The following is a 12,420-nucleotide window of genomic DNA, read 5'->3' on the forward strand; positions in this document are numbered from 1 at the left end:
CCATTTATTCGTGTGTATAGTATATACCTTCCTGCAACTTTTACTAAATACATTGCTTTATACGCTTTACTTCCTTCTTTGTTTTTCAGACCATTATATTATCCATAAAGGGTTATTTATTTTAGTTACATTTGAATACAACATAAAACAGCTATGTAGACAAATTTATATCCAGTGCAAAATGCAAACAGGTAGAAGCCAGGAAGATGTATTTAGTGGTAGACGGGTGTATCAACCAGTAAACGAAAGTGGGGTTAATTTATCATGAAATTGTCATTTGAGCTACTGTATTAAAGGTGTTTGTGTATTTAGGGTTTGGATCTAAACAGACGGTTGTCTCTGTCAGACTGCCAGCTCCGCAAATCTGAAGTGACTCGCAAACACCTGGAGGTTTCCAATAAGAAACTACTCAGCTTTGTGCAGGTAAACGTTTTGGACATTACTACTACTTCCACCCTCTCGTAACCTCCTCTCCCTTACTGTCAGAGGCAGAACTCTGGGAGGCAATGGAGTCATCTGCCGCCGGCTCCTGCTCTGAAGGAGGGCACCTCTCCTCCCATTCTGTGACACCATTGAAATAAGTTAATTGATAGCTGCCGCTGTCTTTTCAGTGGCCGACTTCCTCACTGGTCCCTGCACCTTACAAATCACACCCTCTTATTATACACATTTTACAAGTATCACACCCAGGATTAGAAACCACACCCTATTACACTGGAAGCAGGAACCTTACTGATGAAGCTGTTTGCTCCTGTATAGGAAATATCAGAATTTTAACTATATGAAGTTACTTCTCTGACAATTACACGTAACTTCATATAGTTAGATTTCTCATGCTTCCTCTACAGGAGCAAATAGCTCCATCAGTAAAGTGTCTGCTGTTAGTGTAACAGGTCATGGCCTGTAATCCTGGGAATGACTGCCACACACACACACACACACACACACACACTTATCTTGATATAGGAAATAGGGGGCACCAATATTTATCTTGCCTCCGGGCAACTGGGACAAACTTACGCCAGTGCTTACTGTACCTTCCGTTATTTCTCAACCACCTCCCCCTTAGTGTACAGGTAGAATATTGTGCAAAAGTTAATTTATTTCAGTAATTCAACTTAAAAGGTGAAACTAATATATTATATAGACTCATTACATGCAAAGTGAGATATTTCAAGCCTTTATTTGTCATAATTTTGATGATTGTGGTTACAGCTTAAGAAAACCCCAAATCCAAAATCTCAGAAAATTAGAATATTACATAAAATCAATAAAAAAAGGATTTTAAATACAGAAATGTCGGCCCTCTGAAAAGTATAATCATGTGTATGTACTCAGTACTTGGTTTGGGCCCCTTTTGCATGAATTACTGCCTCAATGCGGCGTGGCATGGATTCTATCAGCCTGTGGCACTGCTGAGGTGCCCTTTAAGTTGAAATATCTCACTTTGCATGTAATGAGTGTATATAATACATTGGTTTCACCTTTTAAGTTGAATTACTGAAATAAATGAACTTTTGCACTATATTCTAATTTTCTGAGTTTTACATGTATCTTCCACCTTCTCTCCACCACCTCTCCCGTACTGCACCTTCCATCCTTTCTCAACCACCTCTGCCTTACTGTATCTTCCACTTTCTCTCCACCACCTCTCCCTTACTATATCTTCCACTTTCTCTCCACCAAGTCTCCCTTACTATATCTTCCACTTTCTCTCCACCACGTCTCCCTTACTATATCTTCCACTTTCTCTCCACCACCTCTCCCTTACTATATCTTCCACTTTCTCTCCACCACGTCTCCCTTACTATATCTTCCACTTTCTCTCCACCACGTCTCCCTTACTATATCTTCCACTTTCTCTCCACCACCTCTCCCTTACTATATCTTCCACTTTCTCTCCACCACGTCTCCCTTACTATATCTTCCACTTTCTCTCCACCACCTCTCCCTTACTATATCTTCCACTTTCTCTCCACCACCTCTCCCGTACTGCACCTTCCATCCTTTCTCAACCACCTCTGCCTTACTGTATCTTCCACTTTCTCTCCACCACCTCTCCCTTACTATATCTTCCACTTTCTCTCCACCACGTCTCCCTTACTGAACCTTCCATCCTCTCACAGCCATCTCCCATAACTTCAAATTCCACAATTCCTCAACCATGTCACCATAATTACTCCTCCACATTTTCTCAGCTATCTCCCATCACAGCCCTTTGCACCTTGGTGGTTGGATGTGGTATCACTGCTGCTTCCTTGGTGCTATCACTGTCGCAGAGGTTAGGAAATCTCCATGCTATGATGGAGATCCCTGGCCTCTTCCCTCCCCCTAAACAGCAGTGACATGCCTCTGTTTTCTCTTATGTCCTAGAGGATGCTGGGGTCCACATTAGTACCATGGGGTAAAAATGTGCCCGGTGGAGCCGGTCACAGCTAGGGGAGCTCCTAGGAGTTCTTCTGGTTTTATTGTTTTTTTTAAAGAGTTAGGTACAGGGAGGCTGCTGGCAACAGCCTCCCTGCTTCATGGGACTTAGGAGGAGAGTAGGATCCAACCCTGGAGGTTATGGCTCCTATCTCTGCTGAGCTCTTGAGGGTGATGATCGCAAGCCCCTGAGGCAACCGCTTGCTCCCGCAGCACTGCCGCCACCCCCTAACAGAGCCAGAAGATGCAGTGGTGAGTATGACACCAGCGCCCCGGTAAGTGGGGTACCGGCGCGTATGGCGGTACAAGGGTGGAAGCGCAGCTCTGAGAAGCTGCGCTCCGGAGGGCTCAGAGGTACATGTTGTGCGGCACTGTGAGGGTCGCCCTGGGCCAGTGCAATACCCTAACACTGGTCAACTATGCTAACAGGGGCTACTCCTGGCCAGCGCAGCTCCTGCGGCTGGCCGGAAGAACCTCTTCGCTGCCCAGGGTCGCAGCCGCTGCGTGTGACATCACACAGCCGCCGCGCCCCACCCCCCAACGGTCCGGCCACGCGTCTGTTGGCCAGACCGCGCCCCCTAAACGGTGGCTTAAAGCCACTGTCCAACCCTCTTCCACCCAGCGAACGCCTCTGCCTCAGAAGCGATCGATAGGCAACGACGGCTGGCATGCGCCGACGCACTGCGGCACCGGCGCATGCGCAGTTCCGACCTGATTGCTGCGCTGCGATAAACTGCAGTGAGCGATCGGGTCGCAATGACCCCCAATATATAAACTTCACACAGTTAGTGCCATGGTGGGAACTGAACCCATGACATCAGTGCTGGGAGACAGTAATGCTAACCATTACACCATCCATACTGCCCATTAAACAATCTGTACAGCTCTCTCTTTCATTTCTTTATCACTATACCATCCATCTTCTCTTATTCAGCTCTCCATCACTGCCCCTTCACTCTTGTTTCATTCATCTCTCCATCACTGCCCCTTCAATCTTCCCTCATTCATCTCTCCATCACTGCCCCTTCTATCTTATCTCATGCGTTTCTCCATCACTGCACCTTCCGTCTTCTCTCATTCATCTCTGTCACTGCACCTTACATCTTCTCTCATTCATCTCTCACTGCACCTTCTGTCTTCTCTCATTCACCTCTGTCACTGCACCTTCTGTCTTCTCTCATTCACCTCTGTCACTGCACCCTCCTTCTTCTCTCATTCATCTCTGTCGCCGCACCTTCCATCTTCTTTCATTCATTTTTGTCACTGCACCTTCCATCTTCTTTCATTCATTTCTGCATTTCTGTCACTGCACCTTCCATCTTCTCTCATTCACCTCTGTCACTGCACCTTCCATCTTCTTTCGTTCATTTCTGCATTTCTTTCTGTTACTGCACCTTCCATCTTCTTTCATTCATCTCTGTCACTGCACCTTCCATCTTCTTTCATTCATCTTTGTCACTGAACCTTCCATCTTCTCTCATTCATTTCTGTCACTGCACCTTCCATCTTCTCTCATTCACCTCTGTCACCGCACCTTCCATCATCTCTCATTCACCTCTGTCACTGCACCTTCCATCTTCTTTCATTCACCTCTGTCACTGCACCTTCCATCTTCTCTCATTCATCTCTGTCACTGCACCTTCCATCTTCTCTCATTCATTTCTGTCACTGCACCTTCCATCTTCTTTCATTCATCTCTGTCACTGCACCTTCCATCTACTTTCATTCATCTGTCACTGCACCTTCCATCTTCTCTCATTCATCTCTGTCACTGCACCTTCCATCTACTTTTATTCATCTCTGTCACTGCACCTTCCATCTTCTTTTATTCATCTCTGTCACTGCACCTTCCGTCTTCTCTCATTCATCTCTGTCACTGCACCTTACATCTTCTCTCATTCATCTCTGTCACTGCACCTTCCATCTTCTCTCATTCATCTCTGTCACTGCACCTTCCATCTTCTTTTATTCATCTCTGTCACTGCACCTTCCGTCTTCTCTCATTCACCTCTGTCACTGCACCTTCCATCTGCTCTCATTCATCTCTGTCACTGCACCTTCCGTCTTCTCTCATTCACCTCTGTCACTGCACCTTCCATCTTCTCTCATTCACCTCTGTCATCGCACCTTACATCTTCTCTCATTCACTTCTGTCACTGCACCTTCCATCTTCTTTCATTCATCTCTGTCACTGCACCTTCCATCTACTTTCATTCATCTGTCACTGCACCTTCCATCTTCTCTCATTCATCTGTCACTGCACCTTCCATCTTCTCTCATTCACCTCTGTCACTGCACCTTCCATCTTCTCTCATTCATCTCTGTCACTGCACCTTCCATCTACTTTCATTCATCTGTCACTGCACCTTCCATCTTCTCTCATTCATCTCTGTCACTGCACCTTCCATCTACTTTTATTCATCTCTGTCACTGCACCTTCCATCTTCTTTTATTCATCTCTGTCACTGCACCTTCCGTCTTCTCTCATTCATCTCTGTCACTGCACCTTCCATATTCTCTCATTCATCTCTGTCACTGCACCTTCCATCTTCTCTCATTCATCTCTGTCACTGCACCTTCCATCTTCTTTTATTCATCTCTGTCACTGCACCTTCCGTCTTCTCTCATTCACCTCTGTCACTGCACCTTCCATCTGCTCTCATTCATCTCTGTCACTGCACCTTCCGTCTTCTCTCATTCACCTCTGTCACTGCACCTTCCATCTTCTCTCATTCACCTCTGTCACTGCACCTTCCATCTTCTCTCATTCATCTCTGTCACTGCGCCTTCCATCTACTTTCATTCATCTCTGTCACTGCGCCTTCCATCTACTTTCATTCATCTCTGTCACTGCACCTTCCGTCTTCTCTCATTCACCTCTGTCACGGCACCTTCCATCTTCTCTCATTCATCTCTGTCACTGCACCTTCCATCTTCTCTCATTCATCTCTGTCACTGCACCTTCCATCTTCTCTCATTCATCTCTGTCACTGCACCTTCCATCTTCTCTCATTCATCTCTCACTGCACCTTCCATCTTCTCTCCTTCATCTCTGTCACTGCACCTTCCATCTACTTTCATTCATCTGTCACTGCACCTTCCATCTTCTCTCATTCATCTGTCACTGCACCTTCCATCTTCTCTCATTCACCTCTGTCACTGCACCTTCCATCTTCTCTCATTCATCTCTGTCACTGCACCTTCCATCTACTTTCATTCATCTGTCACTGCACCTTCCATCTTCTCTCATTCATCTCTGTCACTGCACCTTCCATCTACTTTTATTCATCTCTGTCACTGCACCTTCCATCTTCTTTTATTCATCTCTGTCACTGCACCTTCCGTCTTCTCTCATTCATCTCTGTCACTGCACCTTCCATATTCTCTCATTCATCTCTGTCACTGCACCTTCCATCTTCTCTCATTCATCTCTGTCACTGCACCTTCCATCTTCTTTTATTCATCTCTGTCACTGCACCTTCCGTCTTCTCTCATTCACCTCTGTCACTGCACCTTCCATCTTCTCTCATTCATCTCTGTCACTGCACCTTCCGTCTTCGCTCATTCACCTCTGTCACTGCACCTTCCGTCTTCTCTCATTCACCTCTGTCACTGCACCTTCCATCTTCTCTCATTCATCTCTGTCACTGCGCCTTCCATCTACTTTCATTCATCTCTGTCACTGCGCCTTCCATCTACTTTCATTCATCTCTGTCACTGCACCTTCCGTCTTCTCTCATTCACCTCTGTCACGGCACCTTCCATCTTCTCTCATTCATCTCTGTCACTGCACCTTCCATCTTCTCTCATTCATCTCTGTCACTGCACCTTCCATCTTCTCTCATTCATCTCTGTCACTGCACCTTCCATCTTCTCTCATTCATCTCTCACTGCACCTTCCATCTTCTCTCCTTCATCTCTGTCACTGCACCTTCCATCTACTTTCATTCATCTCTGTCACTGCACCTTCCATCTACTTTCATTCATCTCTGTCACTGCACCTTCCATCTTCTTTCATTCATCTCTGTCACTGCACCTTCCATCTTCTCTCATTCATCTCTGTCACTGCACCTTCCATCTTCTCTCATTCATCTCTCACTGCACCTTCCATATTCTCTCCTTCATCTCTGTCACTGCACCTTCCATCTACTTTCATTCATCTCTGTCACTGCACCTTCCATCTACTTTCATTCATCTCTGTCACTGCACCTTCCATCTTCTTTCATTCATCTCTGTCACTGCACCTTCCATCTTCTCTCATTCATCTCTCACTGCACCTTCCATCTTCTCTCCTTCATCTCTGTCACTGCACCTTCCATCTACTTTCATTCATCTCTGTCACTGCACCTTCCATCTTCTTTCATTCATCTCTGTCACTGCACCTTCCATCTTCTCTCATTCATCTGTCACTGCACCTTCCATCGTCTCTCATTCATCTCTGTCACTGCACCTTCCATCTACTTTCATTCATCTGTCACTGCACCTTCCATCTTCTCTCATTCATCTCTGTCACTGCACCTTCCATCTTCTCTCATTCACCTCTGTCACTGCACCTTCCATCTTCTTTCATTCATCTCTGTCACTGCACCTACCATCTACTTTCATTTATCTGTCACTGCACCTTCCATCTTCTCTCATTCATCTGTCACTGCACCTTCCATCTTCTCTCATTCACCTCTGTCACTGCACCTTCCATCTTCTCTCATTCATCTCTGTCACTGCACCTTCCATCTACTTTCATTCATCTGTCACTGCACCTTCCATCTTCTCTCATTCATCTCTGTCACTGCACCTTCCATCTACTTTTATTCATCTCTGTCACTGCACCTTCCGTCTTCTCTCATTCATCTCTGTCACTGCACCTTCCATATTCTCTCATTCATCTCTGTCACTGCACCTTCCATCTTCTCTCATTCATCTCTGTCACTGCACCTTCCATCTTCTCTCATTCATCTCTGTCACTGCACCTTCCATCTTCTTTTATTCATCTCTGTCACTGCACCTTCCGTCTTCTCTCATTCACCTCTGTCACTGCACCTTCCATCTTCTCTCATTCATCTCTGTCACTGCACCTTCCGTCTTCTCTCATTCACCTCTGTCACTGCACCTTCCGTCTTCTCTCATTCACCTCTGTCACTGCACCTTCCATCTTCTCTCATTCATCTCTGTCACTGCACCTTCCATCTTCTCTCCTTCATCTCTGTCACTGCACCTTCCATCTTCTCTCATTCATCTCTCACTGCACCTTCCATCTTCTCTCCTTCATCTCTGTCACTGCACCTTCCATCTACTTTCATTCATCTCTGTCACTGCACCTTCCATCTTCTTTCATTCATCTCTGTCACTGCACCTTCCATCTTCTCTCATTCATCTCTCACTGCACCTTCCATATTCTCTCCTTCATCTCTGTCACTGCACCTTCCATCTACTTTCATTCATCTCTGTCACTGCACCTTCCATCTACTTTCATTCATCTCTGTCACTGCACCTTCCATCTTCTTTCATTCATCTCTGTCACTGCACCTTCCATCTTCTCTCATTCATCTCTCACTGCACCTTCCATCTTCTCTCCTTCATCTCTGTCACTGCACCTTCCATCTACTTTCATTCATCTCTGTCACTGCACCTTCCATCTTCTTTCATTCATCTCTGTCACTGCACCTTCCATCTTCTCTCATTCATCTCTGTCACTGCACCTTCCATCTTCTCTCATTCATCTGTCACTGCACCTTCCATCTACTTTCATTCATCTCTGTCATTGCACCTTCCATCTACTTTCATTCATCTCTGTCACTGCACCTTCCATCTACTCTCATTCATCTCTGTCACTGCACCTTCCATCTACTTTCATTCATCTCTGTCACTGCACCTTCCATCTACTTTCATTCATCTCTGTCACTGCACCTTCCATCTTCTCTCATTCACCTCTGTCACTGCACCTTCCATCTTCTCTCATTCACCTCTGTCACTGCACCTTCCATCTTCTCTCATTTATCTGTCACTGCACCTTCTGTCTGTTCCATATCACGTTACAATTTCTTTTACATGTTTAGAACCTTCTCTGCCTATATTTGAAACTTTTTCCATTACAAGTGGCTCCATATTCTGTAGTTCACCCTCTGTCACACAAGTACAAATAGTAAATTAACATGACTGTTATATAGAAAATATAGAGCTAATTTTGTGGCAAGTACTCATCAATAATAACAATAAACTCATCTGGATATTTCTGCTTTGTGGAACCATGAACTGTGGGCCTTATTCAGCCTCAGTTGCAAAATTGCAAATCGTCCAATTATCGTCTGATTGCACATGCGCTGCGACCACATCGTGCGTGCGTGAAGACTGAAATGAGTTTGCAATGCGATCACAGGCCCAGCAAATTGTAATTTTGTGATCATTTGTGGGAGGTTACATGGCGTTTGTTGGGTGTGGTTGGGAAAACGCAGGCATGTTATGGCCATTTTTTCGGCGTGTGCATCTGACGTCAGCTGTAATTGCTGCGATTAAAAACATGGCGCTGCTGCGACTGCAGCCACATATATCCGAGGACATACGCTGAAAATGGAGGGAGGCAGTCTCAGGGGAAATTTAAGGAAAAATTACTTGACAGAAAGGGTAGTGGATAAGTGGAATAGCCTCCCATCAGAGGTGGCAGAACAGTAGAGCAATTTAATCTTGCTTGGGATAGGATATGAATATCCTTACAAAGGACTAAGGTTCAAAAGGGTTTAAGATTACCCAAAGCAGTGCCGTAACTAGATATTTTAGCGCTGGGTGCAAGAAACAGCATTGGCGCCCCCCCCCCCCCCCCCCCATATTTAAAATAGGGCCAGAGCGTGCCGTAGGTGCACGACAAAAAAAGGTGGATGGTGCTTCATCCACCTACGCCTAGTTCCGGTCCTGGGGAGAAGGTTAGGTTTAGGCTGCGGGGAGGGAGGGTTAGGGGAGCATTGGGGTAAGGTAAGTATACTTACCTTCCCCATGTCGGGATTCTAAGCATCGGGATGCCGTGGTCGGTCTTCTGACTGCCGGCATCCCACCTTCTGGCATTTCCTACCCAACGCAACACACAGACTACCATTTTACATGTATATATTGTATCTCTCCCCAGGGCCGGAACTAGGCGTAGGTGGATGAAGCACCAACCACCTACGCCTAGTTCCGGTCCTGGGGAGAAGGTTAGGTTTAGGCTGCGGGGAGGGAGGGTTAGGGGGCATTGGGGTAAGGTAAGTATACTTACCTTCCCCATGTCGGGATTCTAAGCATCGGGATGCCGTGGTCGGTCTTCTGACTGCCGGCATCCCACCTTCTGGCATTTCCTACCCAACGCAACACACAGACTACCATTTTACATGTATATATTGTATCTCTAATAATACTAGCTCACATGGATGTTGTATGCATTTAAAAAAATTCCGGCTGCAATTTCAATGGAAAATTTAACCTTAACTTGAAGGTCCTCAGAGTTTGCAGTGACAGTGTCCATGTAGAGAGTAGCTTTGGCAGTACATTTGTAGCAGCAGCAGCAGACGACAGCACATGCATGCTCCAAAGTGTGTCTCCTATACCGGCCAAGGGTACTGACAAATGAGGGGATTCAGTGAAGAGAAGAAGCCGGGCAATGTCCCTCTCTGGTTCTGCTGCTGTTGCTGCTGTTCCTCTCCCTCGGGGCTCAGGTCTCCGGGGTTAAGCATGAGGCCGATGCAGCGGAGTGGGGACGGTGCCTCTTCAGCCTGGCACCATCCTGCATTGCTTACCCACATTGCGCCGGCCTCGGCAGCACTGTATGTATGTCTCGGCTGGGGCCCCCTTGGGAGTATGATCATGTTGTGTTGCTGCTGCTGGCCCAGACGGTAATAGCCAGATCGCAGCTGCCAGTGCAGCAGCAGAAACCACAGGACCACCAGGGCAGCTGCATTATAAATAATAATTAAAAGAAACTTACTCTAAATGACATGGGGGTACATCCGCAGCGTGCAACCCCCCCCCCCCCCCTTCCTTCTTGAATCCGCCTATGCTTGAACAGGACATCACAAGGAGGGGCGGGCCACATGGAGAGCATGACCTAACACGGTCACTAAACAGTGCGGCATCTAGCACACGGCAAAAAACAGGGTGCACTTCATCTGGCAGCCAGCGAATAACGGGATGGCTGCAGACGGTGCGCCTACATGAAAAGTGCGCGGTGGGCACTGCACCATACGCACACACCTAGGCCCTGACCTAAAGGATTTTTAAAAGGGCAGACTAGATGGGCCAGGTGGTTCTTATCTGCCATCAGATTCCATGTTTCTATATCCTGCGTATGCATGGGTTAACCGGAATACTGGATTTCTGGATATGCGTCGCAATTATGTGGATGCATACGCAAGTTTGCAAATGCATCGGTGGGCATCTTTTACCTTTCTGGGCGGCTCTTCATATACATTTTTAAGCAGAAGCAGTTCTGAGAAAATCACAATTTCTGTCTCAATAGTGATCCAAGCTGCACAGGGCCCTGTGACCCAGTATATAGGCGATGTTACATATCCAGACAATGCCATGTTACATTAGCCAACTGGAATTATTCTGTATTCCCTATCTTATGTTATGTTTATCTACTTTACTAGAAAATCCAGAAATTATTAACCACTTCACTCCAGCTGTCTGACGATAAGCGGTAAGAGAAACTTATTTCACCTCTTTTTCCAAATGTTCTTCTATCTGCAGCATCCTCCATATTCCCAGATGGAGAGTTGGGTCAGTTTCAGATGATGGCTATGATGTACCAAAAGTAGACCCCAAGGGATACAGTCGTTAGTTCGACACAGCTTAGGTCGACCACTGTAGGTCGACATGGTCATTAGGTCGACATGTACTAGATCAACATGAGTTTTTCATATTTTTTTTCATCTTTTGTTTTTTTTCATACTTAACGATCCACGCGTACTACGATTGGAATGGTAACCTGTGCCGAGCGAAGCGAGCCATGCGAGGGGACACGGTGCACTAATTTGGATTCCCCGTCACTTTACTAAGAAAACGACGCCAAAAAAAGTTTTTTAAAAACCACATGTCGACCTTTTGACCTGTCGACCCAACGACCATGTCAGCCTATTGTCCCTGGAGACCTAATGCATGTCGACCTTCCATGGTTGACCTAATGACTGTCAACCTAAGTTGTGTCTACCCAACGACCATACCCGACCACAATCCCCATTTCCAGAGATGCAGTGATGCTATTTGGCTGGGAATATTAGGAGGGAGGTGGGTGGTGGGAGGGTGTAAGGAGGAGGGGGGTGTAAGGAGGAGGGGGGGGGGGGTGTTATGGTGCTGGGGTATCAGTATTACTACCTCAGCTGTCCCTGTTTGCTGTATTATGTATCTCCAAGAGGGTGAGGTGCTTTTATTTAATACCATGGTGCTAGGAGCAATGATGTAATGATGTGTTGTAACCGGTGCTTTTGGCATGTCGCCTCTGGCTTGCTGAAGTGTCTCCCTAGCGTATGATGTAGCCAAGGCAGAAGAGTCTGGTGATACGAGTTACAGACAGGAGTGGCCAATGGCCAATATAGCCGCCAATCAGATGTGAGGTTATGATGGTTTAGCACTTCAATTTTAAGTAGCGTCATATACACGGTGGAGTCACATTATTATGACCACCAGCTAATAGCCAGAGTAATAGCCGTGTGCAGCAGCTAGACGGGCTGACCTGTCATTTTAGACACACGCCTGGTAGCTGCCAGGTTTGTTTTGCCGGTGAGCTGCTCCACTCCACACGCACCTTCGTAGCTGACGTTCACCTCTCACATCGATGGCACGTGGTGCTCCGCAGTTTCCACAATGGTTATTTATAATGGTGCCATTTGTCCAGTCATGATACACCTTCACCACAGCAATACGTGCACAAACTGCGCTGTGTCAGAAATACTGCCGCCCTTGGCCCGACAGGCGATAATCCTCCCTTTTCGAAACTCTGATAATTATCCCGTGACCCATGACAGAAACAAGTGA

The 12,420-nt window shown here is 46.4% G+C and overlaps 1 protein-coding gene across 3 annotated transcripts in view; it reads left to right on the top strand.

Moving 5' to 3' along the window:
- LOC134945482 (syntaxin-binding protein 4-like) overlaps positions 1-12,420 on the top strand; it is a 194,004-nt gene that overhangs the window by 147,138 nt on the left and 34,446 nt on the right. For all 3 annotated transcript variants that reach the window (XM_063934802.1, XM_063934800.1, XM_063934801.1), the window contains exons 18-19: positions 313-423; positions 11,037-11,086. In XM_063934802.1, the coding sequence (XP_063790872.1) occupies positions 313-423; positions 11,037-11,086 (161 nt within the window). The remainder of the gene's footprint in view (positions 1-312; positions 424-11,036; positions 11,087-12,420) is intronic.

The sequence above is a fragment of the Pseudophryne corroboree genome, chromosome 7 (genome assembly GCF_028390025.1).
Source record: "Pseudophryne corroboree isolate aPseCor3 chromosome 7, aPseCor3.hap2, whole genome shotgun sequence".
Classification (NCBI taxonomy): Eukaryota; Metazoa; Chordata; class Amphibia; order Anura; family Myobatrachidae; genus Pseudophryne; species Pseudophryne corroboree.